We start from the raw sequence: 23,070 nt of genomic DNA on the forward strand, positions 1-23,070 counted from the left end.
GTCCCTTCTCAGATCCAGTGCTGGGTGAAGAGATGGGTACTCCTGTCTCCTGGACTGAACACAGAATGGATTTTCCCATAGAAAAAACTGTTGTTAAGTAGAAAATTTTCATCAATAATGTTTTGTCTATGTTCCAGGTTGTTACAGGATTCTCTGCAAGCCAGTCTGGGAACCAGACTACCAACTATAACACCACATCAGTGGCAAAATGAAAATATGGCTGTAAAAATGAAAAGCGGCTGTCAAATGAAAATATGGGTTGCAATTGTCCCATAAGTGGTGGCTATCTATACTTAAAAATGCAGCACATTTCCTTACTAGAAAACATGTTAACACTACATATCTTAAATTTCATCTTTCTTTTAACATCTTCCAGAAAAAGATTGGTTTTTATCATCAATTATGGCTGGGATTCACGTTTTATACTATTGAAAAATAACTGATCCCCCTCCTCTCATAACAAAAGAAGCACCCAATCTTACATTTGAGGATAACTCTAGCTAGACACATCAGGGCTTCCCAGGTGGCTGGCGCTAGTGGTAAAAAAATCTGCCTGACAGTACAGGAGATGTGGGTTTGATCTCTGGGTCAGGAGGATCCCCTGGAGCAGGAAATGGCTACCCACTCCAGTATTTTTGCCTAGAAAACTGCACGGACAGAGGAGCCTGGCGGGCTACAGTTCATAGGCTTGCCAGGGAGTCGGGACACAACTGAGCAACCGAGCACAGCACTAGACATCAAAGTAATTCCAGACTCTAATCATCTCTCATCTGCACCAAGTTGTTCATGGGATGAACTGAAATGACTGTCTTGACTCCCACACTGCAATATTGCCCGTCAGTTACTCCTGGTTCTGACCATAAGTGTTTAACCCAACATTTTCCACATCTGTTTGAAGAAAAGAACTACATGAGGCACCTTTAATTAAAGACAGGAATGCCAGGCCCTAGCCCAATAAGAAATCAGAATTTCAAGAGAGAGGTCTGGGAGTCGTACATTTAAAGATTGCTATCCCCTGGTGAGACTTCCCTGGTGGCTCAGTGGTAAAGTATCCGCCTGCCAAAGCAGGAGATGTGGGTTTGATCCCTGGGTGGAGCAGAATCCCATGGAGAGAGGAATCAAGGTGGGCTGCAGTCGCTGGAGTTGCAAAAGAGTCAGACGTGACTTGGTGTCTAAACCACACCACTGCTGGTGAGTCTCTCATCCTCCCCCGTGGCTCCTTCCCTGGAGGGTGAGTTAGGATCACGTGGAGGGCTTGTGAAAACACAGACTGTTGAACCCCGGCCCAAGAGCTTCTGATCCAGTGGGTCTGGGGTGAGGCCTAAGAATTTGCACTTCCAAAAGGTCCCCCAAGTGATGCTGGTGCTGCTGGTCCAAGAACCACACTTCCAGAGCCACTTATTTAGCCTACTTAGCAAACACTGCAGCTGAATGCAGTCTTTTTTTCCCCTTCCCTCCTTGGTAGAAGAGTAATAGCCCTCGTTCTTTCTGTTTGATGTCAGACAAATACAGTAACCACTGCATCTCAGCTATCTCTTATTGTGAGAAATAAAAAGGGAACGCATGAAAAGGTTTGGTCCTGTGACTGGCACACAGTAAGCCTGCCTTAAACATCTGTGTACTTTGATACCCTTCTGTGAGCTAGGGATGAATCTGCTGAGGTCTAGAAGCAGGTCCCCAGATTTGTTACAGGAACAAAATTTCCTTTGGTTAAAACAAACAAATGAGCAAGCAAACAACGGCTGACTGCATTTCTTTCTTGTGAGCTATCATGGAGTTACATTTTGAATATAACATGTCCAACTTGGGAGAATACTCAGCTTCCAGACTCACATTTTCCCATGGAAATAAAAACAGAAGACAAAGAGAGATTAGATTCTGATTAGCCTCTCTGTTTAATTTTAACCAGGCTGAGTTTAGTACCAAGGTGTGGGTTCTTTTCCTGGCAGATCGTTATTACATTGTTTTGGCTATTTCTTGTGATATGAAAATCACACACATGAACCGCAGACTTTCAGAGTCAAAGGTGCCTCGGAGGCCACCGAGCCCACCCACCCACTCTGAGAATACCACTGTAAACATCTCCAGTGTGCAGTGGCCTCGTCTCTTCTTGGGTAGCCAGTGAGAACGAGCCCTCATCTGCTCTTCAGATAACTCCAATCATTCGATTTTTTTCGCCTTCTAAGCAAAAATCTTTATTTCTGTAATTTGAATATCTCTGGTTCTAGTTCCGCCCTCTATAGTGCCTGAGTCTGTCTAATCTCTCCTCCAATTGACAGCATTTAAAGGATTCTGAAATGGCTCAGATGTCTCTCTTGTCTATTCCTTTTCCATCTAAACATTCTGTTCTGTCAACCCATCATCAAAATTTCCATATACATAATATCCCTGGTCCTCCTCCTGTGGAAAAGTCCACCTTGAAGATATTTCTCACTAAAAACAAATTTTCATAACATGCTTCACATTTACCATGTCTTATTATCACCAACAGAAACAATGAATTGTTAAGAACAGTGCAGTGTTCTTTTCCAAACAGAGCTTCCAAGAGCCAGAAGCGACCACCACACCCAGTGACACCGTAAGGGCTGAGAAGGCAGTTTCTGGACAGACTCAGAAGTGAGAGCCGGAGGCATATGGATGTGGATACCATGATCCCACTTGAAAGAGAGATACTAGGCTGCTACTTAAATTATCCAAGACCCCAAACATTTCTTTCCAAGGGAGACAGAGAGAAACAAAAAGCATTTCTTACTTTCTACGAAACATCTCTGCAAATATGCAGCCAACGCTCCAGAGGTCCACAGGGGTGGCGTAGCTGGACTGCAGGAGGACTTCCGGTGCTCGGTACCACAGCGTGACGACCTGCAAGGACAAGCGCAGCGGAGCGTTACTGGGGGCGACGGCCATCTGCTTCACGCCTCGTGCTGAGCGGTGTCATGCTGAGACTCGGTCTGGAAAGAGCTCCTGAAATCTTACAGGGGACACTGAGACTGGAGCAATAAGTAACGTGACAGGCTCATGGCTGACAGGTCGGGAAATTCCATCATCCCCACAACCTGGGTTCCCACCTCAGACTCTGGGTGTCTTACTAGGATGGCAAAATAACTGAATTTCAGAAAGCAAAAGCAAATATTTTAAAAAAATAAGCCAACAAACCAACCCTTAGCTTAAAAAACTATGGTTTCTTTCTTAAGGGGCTTTAAAAAAAAACAATGCGTGGAAAACAGGTGATGGCAATGTGTTCAGCTCAATTCCCAGGTCAGCCATTTGGGGAAATCAGAAGATGACTCCAGGGGCTGTTGGATGGTGACCCTGAAGCCTGCAGAGCACCCAGGACAAGTCAAAACTACTCTTATCACGAGACCGTGGGGAATCAAAACAAAGCCCCCTTCAATGCCACTCTTGTCAGAAAACAAAGCATGAAGAATGTGAGAGAGAATGTGTAACCAACTGCTTACACCATGTGGAAAATCATCCAAAGGGAGGGATTCCCACACGGGAAGAACCCCGTTTTATCCCGAGCGGTGTAATAACAGATAGAGCAAACACAACAAAATATTTCTGCAACACTGAAAGGTGAGGAAATCATATCATTCAGGTTCTAGATTTATAAGAGCAAATAGGGGTTTGAGGGCTTCTTTTTAGCAGAAATTCTATGGACGTCTGAATTGAAGAAATATTCTTTCTTGTCAGGTAAGGAATTCAATACTGCATCTATTACATAAGCATTTTACATTATTCAGATTCCTTCTATCATTACTCTGTTTTACCTAATTGTACTTTCATTGATGTCTATCTAACTTTCCTGAAGTTCTGTTTATTTACGCTGATGCTATAGAACTTAATGCATCAAGACTGCAGTAGAAATTTTTTGGGAAAAAAAAAAAAATGGTTGCCACCAATTGCCTTCTTTCCTTATATACACACTCCTCTCATTAAAGACTGGAGTTTAATTCACCGTCCCTTCTCTCTGAGGTGGCCTTAGTGACTTGCTTGACCAACAGAATATAATGGAAGTGACATTTGAGACTACCAAAGCTAGGTTATAGGAAGACTGATTACCCGAGCCTTTTTGAATGTTTGCTCTGAAGATGCTTCCTTTTGAAAACCAGCTGCTATGCAACGAGCAGACCACAGAGATGTCCCAGCCGACAGCCTCGTCTGAGCTCTCAGCTGAAAGACCATGTGAGTGAGCCATCTTGGACACTGCAGCCTGACCAGTCACCCCAACAGATGACTGTGGCTCCTACCAGCATGACAGGGGGCAGAAAACTGCCCAGCTGAGTCCCACCAGCTCAGGATTCTGACTGATAATGAAATACATGGCCTAGTCACACATGAGACCACATCACTGGCTTTCAACCCTGACTGTGTACCAGGATCATCCAGGCGGCGTCTAGAAAAACTCGTGTGTCTGGGCCTTATCCTGCCCCTGACTTAATTAGATATCCATGGGTGGGGGCCCTGGAGTTGTTTTTTTTTTTTTCTCTTCCTCCTTGTTTTTTTTTTTCCTTTTGGTTAAACTTCATTAGGTAACCCTAACCCTTGGCCAGGTTTGAGCACCACTCAATTATACAAAACGTATCTTCCAGCTCTTGCCTCCATGTTTTTGATGACACTGTTCTAGTCTGACAAACTCTACTTTCTCCTCCACAGGCTGAAATTCTGCTTCTCCTACAAAGTTCAGCTTTGATATCATCCCCTCTGTGGACCCACTGCCACCGAGAAACCATACCTTGTAATGTAGTTCTCGCAGAGTGGGACACAACTGAAGCAGCTTAGCACATAATGTAGTTCACAACATGGGTCATTCCTGGGACCTGCTTTCACCCACCTTTATGTCTATCATTGCCCATCACAGTACTGAGCATGTCACACCTGTGTTTCAACAAATACCAAACTGATGATTTTAAGGCAATCATTCCTAGAAGATAAGTGGGAAAGATTCAATCCCCAAAGAGAAGGTACGCACTGCTTTTGTTAAGAAAAGTGTTTGATTCTGGGCTCCAGTGTCTAGTTACATAATTTATTTCTGTATTACTAATATTTCTAGCTGGAGGAACACTTCCCTGTTTCTCTAATACACTGTAAACCAAGGTGTGCAGGGGCAAACGGACCATAAAGTCCAGTGGTTTACAGATAGACACAGATATTGTGATGTTACAGATTTATCTTCTCGCTTCAGTTTGAAATAGAGTCAAACGTATGAGATGAAAAGTTTAATCTGAATACAGCATTATTTAACGCTGTTTAAAGAGGCTGTGATTTCTGACTGATTACTCGTTCTAAAACATTTTAGTATAACTATCTTCACTTTCAGTACTTCAACCAGTGATACTTACTATGATCACCAAATAAATGTTTAGACAGCTAAAATAATAAGAAAAATATCGATACATTTAAGAAGTTCCTTTCATTTCTTTTTAAAATTTAGTTACCACTCAAAATGGGTAATGCATTTTTATCAAAAGCTTTAAAAAATGTCTATTAATAATAACCATTTGACCATTCTCTTTTATTGTATTAATGCTAGATTAATCACATTAATGGATTTCCCAATATTGTACCACCCTTCTCTTCTTGGAATAAATCATTCCTAGTCATGGTTTATTATTCTTTTATTTGACTCGGATTCTATTTGCTAATATTTATTTAGGACACTAACTTACACTGATGAATGAGACTAATCTACAGTTTTCTTTTTGTGTGTAATTTTTCATGTTTAGTGTTAGGGATATACGCAAACTGTCCATCCTTTTCTATATTCTGGAACATTATAAACAGCATACGAATAATCAGTTCCTTGATAGGATGCACTTGTAAAACCACCTGGATCTGGATCTTTCCAAGCAGTATGTTTCTAACAGTCTCATAACTTTCTTCTTGGTAATTAGTCTGTTCAGGTTTCAACGTTGTTTTGAGTCAATTTTGGTAATGATAAGGAATTTCCCTATGACTATCCTTAATCTAGATTTTAAAATATATTGGCTTAAATTTATACAGTATTTCTTGTTCATTATTTTCGTCTCACTTAATTTTTTGGTTTTCTGAGAAAGAAAATCTAATTTTTTTCCTCTTTATATCAGTCAGGGTTATTAACAGTTTAGCTACATTATTTATTTAAAAACTGACTTCAAAATGTCTTCTCATTTTGGGAGGCTTACTGTTTTATAATTTATTGATTTCTACTTTTATCTTTTTAAATCCTCCCTCCTAATTTCTTTGTTTTCTAAAATTTATTTCTGAGTTGAAACCTGGATAATTTATTTTCACTTTTGATTAATGATAGAACATTTAGTTATATATTATTAAATAAACCTTCCTCATTTTTGTTCAGCTTTAAATAATACATAATTTATCTTTAATTTTTTCTTTAAGAATAATCTAGTATGAAGAATTATTTAGAAAAGAGTTTTAAAATTTCCATATTATCAGATATTTATGGTTAACTTTTAATTGCTGGATTATTTAATTGCTAGTGCGATGGACATGAGTCTGAGTGAACTCCGGGAGTCGGTGATGGACAGGGAGGCCTGGCGTGCTGCGATTCGTGGGGTCGCAAAGAGTCGGACACGACTGAGTGACTGAACTGAACTGAACTGAGTGCTATTACATCACAGCCAGAGAATGCAACCTGTAGAATGTGTATCCTTTATGACTATGCATTTTACTGGCTTTTGTTTCATAGGATGTAAGAAGAGTACTCTCTTTTAAGTGTAAAGTTCTTTATTAATTAGTTTGCCTCACACAGATCCTTACTTATATTCTTCTATACTGCGTCAAACTGAAAGATAATTGAGTCTGTGCTTTCCTTCCCCCAGAATCTCCTTGTCTCTCTAAGGGTTTCTGCCTTATACACACTGGCTTTATGTTTTAATATATGAAATTAATTACAACAAAATATTATTCAGATAATAAACATTTGGGTGATAGTAGACATAGAGTACAAAACAAACACACAAGTGCTTCTAAGTCAGTTACAAAATATAATGGAAAAAGGATCGCGCTCACACGGTAACAAAAACATGTGAAACACCGAGGAATTTAAAAAAGCAAGATCTGCATTTAAAAAATGATGTCCTATTATTGAAGAATATAAAATAAAAACGAAATAAATGGTGAGACCGACTATGACTGAGATGGGAAAAAGCGATATCAAAAAGATAATTATCACTCCTGCATTTAACACAAAAAAGTAAGACAATCCAGTGATGTGGGGGAGTAACTTTGATAGTTAGGTGCCTCTGGCGGAATAACACTTAAGAAGAGCCCAAAACAGTTTGAGAAATTAGGATGAGGGTGATTTGTTCTTTGTCACCAAAATACACTCTGAAGTGAAGTGAAAGTTGCTCAGTTGGGCCCGACTCTTTGCAACCCCATGGACTATACAGTCCATGGAATTCTCTAGGCCAGAATACTGGCGCGGGTTTCCAGTCCCTTCTCCAGGAGATCTTCCCAACCCAGGGATCCAACCTAGGTCTCCCACATTACAGGCAGATTCTTTACCATCTGAGCCACTAGGGAAGCAGGTACAGCAAATAAAACAGTAGGTGCTAACAGATTAAAAAATGAATGAAGTTCAGAAAGACAATGAGATATTTACAAGGTGATATTTGTAAGATATTTACAAGATGTTCTGATAGGTAGGCTGAGTTTCATCTTAGAGAGGGAAAATACACTTCAATAGGTGAAAGCAAGACAACTGGCCGTTCATTTGGAAGAAAAATAAGTTTGATCCCTACTTTATACCATGCATAAGAAGAAAGAAGCAGAGCTAGAAAAATGTATTAGAAGAAAACAGAAGAGGACCTTGGGATGTGGAGGCCTTTCTCATCATGATGGGTAATCTAGAAGCCTGAAATGAAAAGATTCACAGATCCAGCTATTTAAAACTGAAATCCTCTTCAGCAAACACTGTAAATAAAGGCAAAGGGTGAATGACGACCAGGGAGAAAACATCTAAAACAAATTATATCAATAAGACAATACAAAAGAAAAATGGCTAAAGAATAGGCAAAAATTCAAAAGAAAAAACTAGAAGAGATCCTCAATCTCACTGAAAGAAAGAAAAGAAAGAAAGAAAAAGAATGAAGGAAAAGGAAGAAAGGAGAGAGGAAGGGAGGCTGACACAATAAGATAATACAACAATATGCAATAAAGTAATATAATCAGAGAGCATCGTTTTTGCCTGATGGGCAGAAGGGAAAGAATACCACTATTCAGAGTTGGCCATGGTATGGAAGGAAGGAAGGAACCCTGTATGTTTTCAACTGCAAACTGGCACAACCTTTTGAAAGGACAATCTGACAGTATCTATAAAATTAATAGTACCTATGTCTCTGAACCAGAGTTCCATCTGTGGGAATTTATCCTATAGAAATACTCAGACTAGTATACAAAGAGGTATGTGCAAGGATGTTTACTCCACAATAATTCCCAATAGGAGAATATTATTCAGTCATCAAGAAAGATGAGTTAGCTGTCATCCTGCTCATTCCTGTTCACATAAAAAGATATTCATGATACACTGTTAAGTGAACAGGTTAAGCTTTGAAGCAGCACAAAATATTTTTCAATTTTTATTAAAGATTATGTGTGGGTGTAAATAGTCACTTATGCATACAAAAATGCCTGCCAGGATTGTACGTATAGACACCTAGCTTTAAGGGGACAGCTGTCATGGAGGCATGGCAGCGCGGGAGGTGGAAAGCGGGAGAGAAAGGAGGGGCTGGATGACAACCTCAGAGGCACAAGGCCAGTCAGCTGCTGTCGGTAAGCACATTTTATAGCTGAGAAAACAATCTTGGAGAGCCTGGGTAATTTAGCCAGAGTCAGGGAGCTGCCACGTGGGATTCTCCTGGGCACTGATTTCAACCCCACAGTCCTTCCTCAGCATCCAACCTGGCCCCCTTCTTTCAGCACTCCAAACATCCACACATCAGCAGGCAAATGTACAGGTTGCAATTAAAGAACTGAAAGAAAAAGATTTTAAATTTTCTTTGAAATATTTTAACATGAACTTAAAAAAAAAATCTCAAAAATGCAGCTATCCTTTGGGGTTAAGTGATTTCCTCTAAAAAAAAAGTTAAAGAAAAAGGCTTCACTTTTAACTTCAAAATTCAGTTCGAAACCACAACAGTGCTCTACATGGTACAAATGTATTCACCAAATTACCATTTGATAACTTCAGTGAAAGTTAAGATTTAAAAATCTCTTTATTATCTCTTAGAGATTTTTAATTGGGCTATGTTTAAATCATTGTAACAAGGTGAGAGGAATTAGATTCATTCACTGGGTTTATGTTTATACTCTTTTTGAACCATCAGCATTTATCTAAAGAGATATCTTTTCGGTTAATCCTTATAGAATTCAAATGCATGAATGCCAAAAAAGTATGCACTATACATTTCTAGTTGATTCTCCAATAAAATAACCCCAGTGCTGTCCAGAGCCTACATTTAAAATAATAAATGACTGCCTTTTGCAAAAGACATAAATCTAACAATTATTCCCTATTTATATAACATTAGCTCATGTATCAAGTAAGCTTCCCTAGTTTTACTTTGCTAATACACGTGGCCATTCCATTTTCTGACCCACAGTCCTTCAATCCTCACTTTAAGTCACTGTAATTTTAAAATATCTGAAATGATGATAATTTCTGTAATTTCACAAGGACAAATTGTAACAAATTTCCCTGACATTAAAGTATAAACTCTGTTTCCTAAGGAACTATTACAGTTCTGTACCTCTAAAAACTGCTGATGGAAGACTGCCTCACTTAAAACCAGTTTAAGTCACAGGAAAGCAGATTTACTAATTTTTAATAGAAAGTTTTATAAAGAATGGACAAAACGGATAAAAAAATGTTTCAAGGTTTTAGTGCATGAAGTAACATAGAACATTTTCAACAATATAATCAATTAATTTCTACCCACATATTCTCTCAGTTTAATAATTCTACATACCCTTAAAAACAAAATATAGTAGTCAGTTAAAAGACAGGCTGTATAGACAATGAGTACAATGTATAAAGATCAACATTTAGAAATCTAAGACAAAGGTGGTTTCTAATGGTAACAATGACGTTGTCTACTAAGCAAAGATAACAATAGAACTAGGGACAGAGTTTGGTGGTTGCAGCCAGCTGGAACCCAAGCAAATATGATGTTTATTACAATCACTACATGTATTAACAGCCTCTAGAGGTGCTAGATGGATTTGGCAATAGGAGGGGGAGCGGAAGATGAGGGGAGTTCAAGGATATTTACACAAGTGGATGTATCTGTTTAAACTGCTTTGATCTCTATTCACAATTTTGTGAAACAGTTCAGTACAGTATAAGATAAAATAGAGCCAAGGCCAACTCTGACTCAAAGTACATGTCAGAGTAAAGCATTCTTACTGAATATTAGATTTTACAGTCTTTAATTCATGTACCCTTTCACCAAGATCCAGAAAACCTTAGCAGATGTTCTCTGAGTCATCCCTAATCTATGGCTACGTGCTTAGAGAGCATCAAAGCACGGTAAGTACGTCGTGCTGGGCCATATTCCCTTTGCCTCTCTGCATGGGGGCCCCATTCTTGGGAGGCGGACCTGTGTGGACCATTTGCCTTCAGCTTCTCATTGTGTTTGGCCAATGGGAAGCCAAGGCAGGAGTTCAGAGAGAAGAACAGTGAGGCTGGGTCTTTAACCCCTTGATTTCCTCCCAGCAAGGTGGTCCAGAGCTGGCAGGGCTGTCATTACAAAGTCAATGTCCTTCCCAGGCAGCCCAACCCACCCAACTCCAGTTAACTGCTCCCCATCACCCTTCAAGCCTGGGAATGAATGGTAACAGCTTGATGCAAGAAAGACTCAAGTTCATGCCATCCACTGGGCTTCCCCTCAACCCACTTCTTTGTAGATCTTGTCTCTGTAAACAAACCTTCCTTGAATTGTCTTATTTTGAGTCTGCCATCTATTTCCTGTTGGGACCTGACTAATACATCCAGTTTGCTGATGAAGAAACTAGTGTGGGTGGCAACTTTTTCTCGGCTTTCTTATCTGTCATAGAGGACATTTAGACTGGATGACGTGTACAGGGACCTCTGTTAGCACTCTAAGAGGTCTTAAATGATATAGCAATGGTAATGACTTAAAAAATCCATATACTGTACAGAACTAAGACATCCTTGCCTGCTCTTTGGTTTAGTAAGTACTTGTCGGGGGCAACAATGTGGTGATTCTTCTGGGGCCAATTTCAGTAAGTCTCCAACGTAAACTTCTGTAGCGATTTCTGAGAAATAAGGATAAAATCCTTAGAATAACTCAGGATTTTTATACTGTCCAAGTAAAGGCTTTCTAAGTTGTTCTCTAAGCCATGTATCTTCTTCACACCAGTATAAAACTTCCTGTTGTGAAGTTGTTTAGTGGCTAAGTCGTGTCCGACTCTTTGTGACTCCATGGACTGTAGCCCGCCAGGCTCCTCTGTCCATGGGATTCTCCTGGCAAGAATACTGGAGTGGGTTGCCATGCCCTTCTCCAGGGAATTTTCCCAACAAAGGGATTGAACCCATGTCTCCTGCACTGGCAGGTGGGTTCTTTACCACTGAGTCTCCAGAGAAGCCCATAAAACTCTCTAGTATGTCTGTTTCTTCCCTTCAAAAGACATCCACGCTTTTGCAAAGTGAACATCAAAATTAGTGGTAATTTCACTGACTTTTCCTAAAGGGTCTCAAAATTCAGTTCTTTAAAATCATACATTTAAATTAAGAGACTATAAACTATCAGAATTTTAATTCTTTCCGGCCCAGTCTTCTCACTGTAAGGTTAATTAAATGGGAAGCATTAAAAGAGTACAATGCCAATAAAAGTTAACATACAAAGTACTTTCAACAAATAATAACAGAATCATCTCCACTAGACACATTTATAACCTAAGGGCCAGAAAAAGATGTTCTGGTGTATGACAAAAAAAATGGCTGAAGTCTACACAAAAATGTTTTCAGATTCTGGGAGCTGAGCCAACAACAATCATGGCCTCTGCTGCACATCTGCTACCCGCAGGAAGGCTGCCTGTCCTTCCAGAACCCTAGCTGTCCAGACTCACTGGGGACCAGCTGGTGGGGACCACCTCTGGCTCCCGTGTAAATGTACTAGCTTCCAACTACCTGGTCACTGCTTCTGTGGTTCTCTCTGTGGCATATTCTGTCCTTGAGTCTCTGCTGGTCTGAATGTTCACAGATCACTTCCTCCAGGAAGCCTTTCCTGATCTCTTAGCTGGGGCTGGTTGCGCTCCCCTGAGTTTGCATTGCGTTGCCATAGCTCCGATTTTCCATTAGAGTCATTCCATTCGTCGGCTACAGTGTATATAGAGTGTCAATGCATGGAAGGTGCTCACTTATTATCTGATGACTGGACACGTGGAAGAACCACAGGGAACTAACTCCTGGGGTCAGTCCTCTACCCTGGAGAATATAGGGACTACAATGTCTAAAACAACTGAGGACCTCTGAGTAAATCTGCATTTTTACTTATTTATTAAATTAAAAAAAAATTTTTTTTTGGTTGTATCATGCAGCATGTGGGATCTTAGTTACCTGATCAGGGATCAAACCTGCATCCCACCCCCCGCCCCCACCCCTCTGCATCAGACACATGTAGTCATAACCACTGCGAAGCCCCACTAACCGTGTATTTTTAAAAAAGGAATTGTATCTGTGGAGGGAGGTGGGCTGAACCTCATTTGATTCTGAGAATGTGTCAGAAAACTCAAAGGGCAATGGCACAGGGAAGAGCTGAGCCCAAGGTGAAGGGAATCTTTGGAGAAGAGGAGCTCTGTAGATAGAGATCTGTGTCCTGTGTCCGAGGGGGACAGGGACCTACTGAAGGATGAATGAAGGGGAGTTCAAGGATCCAGGCTCTGACCTTTCATGATATCAGTGAAAGTGAGGTTGCTCAGTCGTGTCTGACTCTTGGCGACCCCATAGACTGTACCCTACCATGCTCCTCCGTCCATGGGATTTTCTAGGCTAGAGTACTGGAGTGGGGTGCCATTTCCTTGGCACTGACCACCTCTTTCTAAGCCTTATGCCTCTCTCGCGTTTTGCTCATGTCTAAGCAAATTTACTTTAAAAAGGTGTTATTCTAGACTTCAAGTCTTTAAAGGTCCAAGTGAACTTCAGTTCGTCATTGAGTGTGCACTCTAGGAGAGCTACCCTGTTATCCTAGACAGGGTGGGTCACAATCAGAAGAGCAGCAAGTCAAATCAGCTGGCTGAAGGAGAACTTGGGGTGGGGTCCCAGGAACTTTCCAGTAACCCCTTGGCCATCTCTTTCCCAATCAGTCCCTGAAACAATTGTTTTCTGGACAGGGAAACTTGGCGTGCTGCAGTCCACGGGATCACAGTCAGACACGACCGAGCAACAACAAGGATATTCTTGGGCGACTGCTTTCCTAATGTGATGCACAACTCCTGGGGGAGCATCATAATGGATGACCCTCAAGTCCACATGGTATCCAGAATTCTGACACACACGTCCAGCTGTTTCCTGGAAATCATCACTTAGTGCTCCCATGTTAAGTCACTTCAGCCGTGTCCAACTCTTTGCAACCCCATGGACTGTAGCTCACCAAGCTCCTCTGTCCATGGGATTCTCCAGGCAAGAATACTGGAGTAGGTTGCCACGGCCTGCTCCAGGGGATCTTCCCAACCCAGGGACCCAAATCGGGGAAGCCCCTGGTACTCCCATAGGTATTTCAATTCCAAAATGCACACACTGTCTTTCCTCTTAGATTCCCTCTCTCTGCAAGTAAAGTCACCAGCCGCCCAGGTTCCTTCCCACACAGCCCCACTCTCAATCAAGTCACCAGACCCTGACAGTTGCACCATGAACTGCTACAGGTCACAGCAGCTTCCTAAGGGGTCTTCTCCCACTAGGTTTTCTCCTACTCTGGCTTCTCTTCTGTATCTATAGCTGTGCTCACTCCATTCCTCCTTAAAATCCTTCCACCATTCTTGAGAGCTTTCAGGGTCAAGTTCAAGTTCAACTCATGATCTGGCTCCCACCCTCTCTCTGGCTTTATCGCCTGTTCCTCCTTCATGGGAAAGCTTCCTCCACCCGTTCAGAGGCTTTATGGTTGTACAAACATGCGTGCTATGTCATGCGCGCCTCGTGGCCTTCTCATAGATTGAAACCCTTTCTCTGGAAGTTCTCTCTCTCATGACTCCATTCTTAATTCCTGTGAGCCTTGCCCTGCCTGGTCCTGCCCAATTACATGGAAACGCAGCGCTTATCACACTGTATTCCATTCACCACGTACTCACTGCCTGTGCTGCGTTTAGTCACTCAGTCATGTCAGACTCTTTGCGACCCCATGGACTGGGGCCAACCAGGCTTCTCTGTCAGTGCGGATTCTCCAGGCAAGAATACAGGAGTGGGTTGCCGTGCCCTCCTCCAGGGGATCTTCCCAACCCAGGGATCGAACCTAGGTCTCCCATACTGCAGGCGAATTCTTTACCATCTGAGGGTAGAGGCTGTTCCTAAGTGGACTTTTCACCCTCAGGACCTGACAAAGCATTGTGCATGTGAGGTTTCTTTTTTAAAAAAAATGTATGTTCCACTTGTCTGGTGCTTCTGATTAAAATGTATCACCCCCTTCAACCTACCCCCACACCAACAGGAATGCTAAGACAACTACTCTCTTTTTTTCATTCAATCATTTTTTGGGGGGAAACTGTTTTTTACTATTTGACTTTTCAAATATGAAAAATAGTATGTACTGTATATTTAAAACATAAAGAATAATAAACTAAAAACCTACAGAACTATTAAAAAAAATGTATGTTTCAAAAATGCAAGGGTAGCCAGAAGACAGCAGAATGAATGGAGGGTTCCAGGGTTAGAAGGGATACCTAGGGCAGACGAAGGGGTTTCTAATATAGTAGAAATTTATAGGGCTTCCCTGGTGGCTCACTGGCAAACAATCCTCCTGCCAACGCAGGAGACACAGGTTTGATCCCTGATCCAGGGAGATCCCACATGCTGAGAAGCAACTAAGCCCGTGGGCCGCAACTATTGAGCCCGTGTTCCAGAGCCCACACACGGCAACTGCTGAGTCTACACGCTGCGGCTACTGAAGCCCGAGCACCCTAGGGCCCAAGCTCCCTAGAGGAGCCCATGCTCTGCAGTAAGAGAAGCTCGAGCATCACAACCAGAGAGGGGGCCCTGCTTGCCGCAACCAGAGAAAGCCTGCAAAAAGCAAAGAAGACCCAGCACAGCCAAAAATAAATAAATAAAATTATTAAAAAAAAAAAAAAAAAAGAAATTTACAGACCGTGGTCATGTCCCCATGCCCACACGTGGCATCCTTAGAGTCCACCAGCATTATCTCTAATCAACAGATGACTTTTTAATAAAGTGTGAGGACCATTTTATTTTTGGAAAGTGAAGTTTTAACATGCCTGAAGGGCCCATGTTTTCCTTCAGGCCGTATTGTTTAAATTTCATCCTGAACTTGTGAAACTTAAAATAGTTACTACTCGCTAAATGTCTTATGATGTTTCAAGCAACAAACACACTCTCTTTTTAGAAGTACAGTGTAGTGTAGTTTTGATTTTGACACTGAGCAATCACACACTTGATCTCTCTCCGCCTTCACCATAGAAACCAAGCAAATATTTGTAGACATTCCTTCAACCTTCACAGATAAGTAGAAATGAAAATTATTCTGCACACAGGATATGGCAGGCTGTAGAGCTCATCGTTTCCTTTTAAAGGTTGCTTTAACACTTAAGAAAATCTATATGCTTTGGGAAGCCTCATCACCACTCAGACTTGAAAGTAAACTTACAAACTGACTTTTTATGATGAAAACAGCTGCATGTCTCTTTAAGTCCACGCCTTCTTCCTCCTTGGTGACCACGTTCACTCTTAATACAGGCTGCATGTAAAACTATTACACGAACACTTGTAGGTTATTTGGTCAGTGCAAGCGATGAGGGAAACGGATGCACAGTTTTAGGACCTAAGGTTAGGCTCAAACATTCTTCAACATCTTAAAAATCTGTGGGCTCTACTTTCCTTAAATGGGAAGGGTGTGGATTTTCTGAGCTGGAAGGTACTACACCAAGGTATAGCTCATTCTGAAAAAACCACTCTGCCCAAAGTTTGTACTGACACACTTTCATCTAGAAGGTTCACAGAGATGCATGCTAACTAACTAGTCTGGGCAACCGGCAATAAGGTCTTCAGAAGACTCCAGAGTTCCCACTATATTTTGTGCTTTCGCTATTAAAGGCAAGAACTAAAGAAAATATGCTCCCAAAGATTAGGATGTTTCATGCCGTTTGTTTAGTAAGATTAAAACTGCAAACAAAAAAGGAGAAGGCCACACTGCAGGGGACTCAGATCACACCATTAGGAATTCTGGTTAGAAAGAAGGAAGTATGCTGACAAGAAGAACTGTTAAACAGCAGATGGATCATTGTGGGATTTTGTGTTATTTTGTGATCTCTTCTCTCAAAAGCTTTCACTTTTATCCCATCTGGGGGGGTAAAGAAGCAGGTTAGGGAAGGAGGGAAAGAAAACATTCGTGGAGCACAGAAGATGTCAAGTCCTGTGCCAGACGGACTTCACCTGTCTGCTTGGAGCATCTGCAGGTTAGTGGTATGAAGTCAGTATCCGTGACTCTATTTTTAAAGATAAGGAAGCTGAGACTCCAGAAATTAAGCAACTTGTCCAAGACCCAATCAACTAGTAAATGGTACAAGCAAGATTTGGAACAAGGTTTATCTGACTCAGGTTGACTCTCCTCAGTGTAGAGACGGAATAACCTTGGGTCTTTTCGTTGTTTGCTTTTTGGTCTTATGCGTAATTATGACTTTAAATGTCTGTATTTGTAAAAATCATTTCTGGGGATTCCCCGGTGGTCCAATAGTTAAGACTTGGTGCTTTCTACTGCCATGGGCCGATTCCATCCCTGGTCAGGGAACTAAGATCCTGTAAGCCAGGCTGCACAGCCAGAAACAAAAGTAACAAGCACAAAAGCAAAACAAAACACTCCCCTCCCCAAACAATCATCTCCATAACAATGTGAGTTAATAGGAAAGCTGACTAGAACAAAAGGCATGTTTCCCCCACCAGGGACCCCCTCCCCAGGTTAACCATATCCCAAGAACAAAAGAAATGTCCCCCACCCTCCTGCCCCTCCCCCCACCCAGGGAACTGCTATCCCAAAGGATTTTACCAAGATGTCACCAGTTGGGGGTTCACGATCGTGGATGGAGGGTCGGGAAGGTGTCCCTACCCACGATGCTCTGGTGCGGTGTGATCACCAAAGGCAAGTTCGCTATGTCCTCCCAGAACGTTCCTTCTCTGGGGACCATGGCAAAGACCTTCCCCTGAAACTTGTTCTCCTTCTGCATTCCCTGTCTCTGCAAATGAAATCCCCATCTAACCAGTTCCCCAAGCTAGACTCTGTGGCAGACTCACTCTCATCCATTTATGCCAACACAGCTGAACAGGGTGCCTTCTTAACTTGATAACATAGAGAAATGCATAGACCGCTAGGGCTGAGGAAACCAGAGAATGGAAAATACAGTTTGGACAGCCTGGATACTACCACCCACTGTTTCATTCACATCACTGGGCATACAATATTTTCAGATTTGAAGGTTCAGTGTAACTGTATGGACATAACATTGTTCTGGATTTTACGGTCTGATTTCCAAATTACTAACAAAGAGCAAAGACGGATGGGTACCATGTGCCCTTTATTTTCCCTTTCTTTCCTATGCTTAAAGAAGTTTTAGCATCTTTATATCTTCTCTGCGAGGAGGGGAAGGAAAGGATCACCAAAACAGAGGATAGTTCTGTTCTTTAAATACTTTTAAAATACAGAATTTATTTGCTCTTGATGAGCTGCAAAGCTTCTCTTAAAATTGTCTCCGTTTCTAGGAAGAACCACAGTAATACCAAGGACTCACCAGTATTTCTAGGTACATCCGCCATCAGGAGAGAGAGACATGTGTGAACATAAAAACCAGCGGAAGGCTTCTCACCTATGCTCAGGAGCTCACGCTGCACATGTGTTCGGGGCAGTGTGGTTGCTGCATGCAAAGATGACTTGAAAGGAAAAGTAACTCTCCAGTCGGGGTATAACTTGGCTTTTACCTCAGAGCTAATTCAAAGAAAGATGACTTTTCCATTTATAAACATTTCAAAGAATGCTGCTGCTTTCTAGAAATCTGTGGCAGGTAAGCTTCTTTTATCCTTGAAACTGTCAGGGCTTTGATAAATGGCCTAAGAAGCGGTAACAGTAATATCTAAGGAAACATGCAGAGTACATAAAAATTTTAATTATTCTTTTTCTTTAAATTTAATTAATTTAATTATTCTTTAGCCATTGAAAAGTAATCTTAAATCACCATTTTAGCTGCTTAATATATTGAGGGCCCTGATATATGGAAAAAAGAAAGGCAAGGCCATAAATTTCAGAGTTTTATTGAGATATATCAATTACTTCTACCTTTCGGTTTATAGTTTACGGGCTGATGTTCCAAGTCTGTGTCATCCCCTGGCATCTAATTAAACCTGGAACAACATATACTAGAGTTGTGTAAGACGAATATGCTGTATATATGGAATCTAGAAAGATGGTACTAATGAACCGATCGGCAGAGCAGCAATGGAGACGCAGACACGGAGAAGACTCGTGGGCACGGTGGAGGAAGGAGAGGGTGGGATGGATTGAGAGAGCAGCCTGGAAATACACACTTTATCACATGTGAAATAGACAGCCGATGGGAATTTGCTGTATGACTTGGGGAACTCAAATCAGGCTCTGCGACAACCTACATGGGTAGGATGGGGAGGGAGATGGGAGGGAGGTTCAAGAGGGAGGGGACAGATGTGTACCTATGGCTGATTCATGTTGATGTAGGGCAGAAACCAACACAGTACTGTAAAGCAATTATCCCCCAAATAAAAATAAATGAGCTAAAAAAAGAAATATATGCTGGTTTTCCAAATGTTGTTTACGGGTGAAGTTTCTGTGCAAAAAAGAGGGTAAGATATAAACTCAAGGAAGAAACAAAGTTGATAGCTAAAAGGCAGAGTGTGTCTTTGATACAATTCAATTTGTTTTATGTCAAAATGTATTTGTCTTCCCCAGAAAGCCTTAGAATAATTTCTATAATAAAGTTAATTTCATTAAAAAAAAAAGATGCCTCTGGTGAAGCCTTCCAGAACATTCTGAGAGGCTACTGGCTCTCACTCCACACCTCTCTTATAGCCCCGGGTGAGGTGTGATATGACCACAAGAAACTGTTTGCATCTCCATCACCCCGACAAGACTCAATGGCAGCACTGGACCTTAATTACCTTTGGATCTCCAAAGCCTGGCCCAGTGTCTGGCACACACCAGGCATTCAATGACTGGGTTACATGTAAGACCAAGAGAGAGCTTCTTGCAAATTTTTCCCCAAACTACAAAAACAAGATAAGACCAGGGGGAAAAAAAAAATACATCTGTTTTAGATCATTCTGAAGATACAAAAGGTGTTTCACATTCAGAAATAAGGAAGCAGAATCACATTTATACATCGTACCTTGGAGGAAATTTCTTGTAAAGAGCAAATAAGTTTTAGCTACCTATTGCCATCTCTCTCTTTCTCTCCGTTCCCCTAACCCTTACATATGTACACACCTAGGTAACCACCACTCAGACCAAGATGCAGAACATTTACATCACCATAGAAAGTGCTCTCTGTATCTTTCTTAGTCGATACCATTCTGTCATCACGGGTTAATACTGCTGGGTCTTCTTGCACTCCATATGAAAGGAATCATGCAGTTTTTGTGTTTGGCTTTTTTATTTTTTTTTACTCAGCTTAATATGTAAGTTGTTTTGTTAACAACTTGCTGACAATATCAGTAGTTTGTTCCCTGTCCTTGCTGTGTAGTATTCCACTGTGTCAACATGCCAGAATTTATTTAGCCATTTTTTTCTTCTTTTGATGGGTGTTTTAGTTCTTGGTTCTAGTGATTAACACACATGGTGAATGAACATTCTGTTATGAGCATTTTTGTGCATGTCTCTCATCGGACATAGGCACTCATTTCTCATGAATACATAACTCTATCTACTTGTCTGTCTATTGAGAGAGGGAAGGCATATGGTCAGTAAATACTACAAAACCGTTTTTCCAAGTACAGCTGAACCATCTTATACTCCCACTAGGAATGCATCAGAGTTCCAGTGTCTCCACTTCTTTGCCACCATTTGATGTTCCCAACCAGTCAAGTTAGCCTGTAGTGGAGCCTCTTACACTTTGACTGATAAATTTATAAGAACATAAATTTCCAAAACATTATAATATAGTCTGTATTTACTAAAGCCCTAACTTGAGTTTTGAAATGGCAGAATCAATAATGATATCTATCATTTGTGTGGCTTAACAGATTAAAGACGGTTTTTCACTTTTGCTCTTGCTAACTCACTTTCAGCAAACTTCCAACTCTTTAAGCATCTGCTTGTCCTTCTCTGGAGGCGTATAACCATTTATACAAAGTTCTTAGATACTGTGGGTACTGAGTAGGGAAACTACACAGAAAAGCAGTTTGCAATGTCTCTGCCAAGATTCTAAGTTAAAATATTAAGAACATAAAAGCTGCAGAAGTTGGTGGAGGTAGTTTTTACTAGATTTCCTCTACAAACAAAATGCTGAAACATTGTTATGAAGTATAGAGTCGTACCTGTCAGTACACGGTCCTGTAGCCTAGTTAAGAGGCCAACGCTAAGCTACTGGCCCCTGCTGCCACACTTCCCTCTGAAGAGGTCATGCAGCCACTTTTCCTTCCATGGTGAGCCTGCGTTCACATCCACTCCGGCATGAAATGTAAACACAGGGAACCATGACAACTATTCTGGGGGTGCGGGGTGCACTGCAGGACAATAATCAGTATACATGTGGTACCATTTGCCTTTGTTTAGAAACCGGAACAACTGGAAAAATTATTTTCTTCATTTGCTAGATAAACATTTGCAGAGTGCTACTTGATGGCGGGCACTCTGTGATGGTGAATGCACCTCAGTTCCTGCACTTACAGGGCTTTAGAGTCTGACTGATTTCAAAAGTGTGGTGAGAAACCCGGGAAGGAATACTGTGACTCAGGCCAGAAAGACACACACAGCATCTGTGAGATTTTACATTCGGCTTCAAAAACAGACTCTCAATATTTCCTATCAACTAAAACATTTCCAGTAAGAGATGAATATTGATAGTACCTTGGAGAAAATGAGGAAGGAACCCATTTGGTTATACTGTTAAGTCCTGATTGTCTAATACTGCTGTTTCCCAAAGGGAATTTAGAAGACAGTAATGCCAAGATATGTTTCATCAAAAAGATCCTGCATGCCAAAACAAGGAGTGGAGATCCTGTGCCATGACTAAGATCTGACATAGACAAATAAATAAATACATAAAAATATTTTTAAAAACAGTTCTAAATAAAACACATTTGGGAATATGCTGAATCCACTCTCCTGAAATTCACATTTTAGCCCCAGAATATTAGAGGATCTGAGAAGTCCTACATTTAAAAGAAATCTATTTAATTCAACATTTTCCAAGTATTACTGAAATGTGCCTCACTCCTCCCTGCCCACACCTATAATACCTCTCACTATCCTACAGAATTAGAGGTCCTTGGAAAATGCTTTGAAAGCAATGGTCTAAGACAACGTCCAGTGTTAGGAGCACAAACAACCCAAAATAAGTTTGGAACCTATGCTTGCACGCAACTTAGCATTCTTAACTAATGCCATCCTGAAAAATTAGAGCTCATGTTGCTTGCTTTAAGCAAGCAATGTAAATGAAAAGCTGGTTTTGCAATGAAAATGAAGGTATAAAAAGAAAATTTAAGTTGCAAAAAGATCATTCAGGGCTTTGGTATAACCATCATAGCATTGACTGCTACTATATAATATACAAGTGGAGATGGTGAGGTGGTCTTGCTATGTCTGTATTAACTATACTAACCCTATTCTGTAGTACACATGTGCTCACATTTAGAAAGTGGGTATTTCGAATAAGTTATTTACCTTCAATTATCTTTTTATGGTAAAAGTAGAATGGAGAAAAAGTTCTGGTTAATTAAACTTTCTGGCTTTTGGACACCATTTGGGAAGAAGCTTTTAGTTGTATAATATGTTGAAGTTCACCAACAGGGTCTGAGACTCTAAAGACAAATAACAGACAATGCCTGTTCTGGAGGGTTTCACAGTCTAGCAAGGCAAATACAAAAGGAAATACTGTAATACCATGTGGCTGGAACTACAGTAAGAACTACATGGAGAAAGCTCTATGGAAACACAAATGACCTCATCAAAAAGAATCAGTGATTTATTACTCCTGCATTAAAGCATGCACAATCTGTCTGCATACAATAAAAATATAGCTGCAATCAAGAAATTGATAAATATTTATTAAGCATATATGGTGTGATCACACACCTAGAGCCAGACATCCTGGAATGTGAAGTGGGCCTTAGAAAGCATCACTACGAACAAAGCTAGTGGAGGTGATGGAATTCCAGTTGAGCTATTTCAAATCCTGAAAGATGATGCTGTGAAAGTGCTGTCCTCAATATGCCAGGAAATTGGAAAACTCAGCAGTGGACGCAGGACTGGAAAAGGTCAGTTTTCATTTCAATCCCAAAGAAAGGCAACACCAAAGAATGCTCAAACTACCGCACAATCGCACTCATCTCACACACTAATAAAGTAATGCTCAAAATTCACCAAGCCAAGCTTCAGCAATACAAACCGTGAACTTCCAGATGTTTAAGCTGGTTTTAGAAAAGGCAGAGGAACCAGAGATCAAACTGCTAACATTCACTGGATCATTGAAAAAGCAAGAGAGTTCCAGAAAAACATCTATTTCTGCTTTATTGACTATGCCAAAGCCTTTGACTGTGTGGTCACAATAAACTGTGGTAAATTCTTCAAGAGATGGGAATACCAGACCACCTGATCTGCCTCTTGAGAAACCTATATGCAGGTCAGGAAGCAACAGTTAGAACTGGAC

At 41.0% G+C, this 23,070-nt stretch overlaps 1 protein-coding gene across 1 annotated transcript in view; it reads right to left on the reverse strand.

Moving 5' to 3' along the window:
• The window catches only part of CDK6 (cyclin dependent kinase 6), a 254,598-nt gene that overhangs the window by 67,453 nt on the left and 164,075 nt on the right, over positions 1 to 23,070 (reverse strand). The window contains exon 4 of the mRNA XM_052638801.1: positions 2,753 to 2,862. Within this exon, the coding sequence (XP_052494761.1) occupies positions 2,753 to 2,862 (110 nt within the window). The remainder of the gene's footprint in view (positions 1 to 2,752; positions 2,863 to 23,070) is intronic.

This window comes from Budorcas taxicolor, chromosome 4 (genome assembly GCF_023091745.1).
Source record: "Budorcas taxicolor isolate Tak-1 chromosome 4, Takin1.1, whole genome shotgun sequence".
NCBI classification, from domain to species: domain Eukaryota; kingdom Metazoa; phylum Chordata; class Mammalia; order Artiodactyla; family Bovidae; genus Budorcas; species Budorcas taxicolor.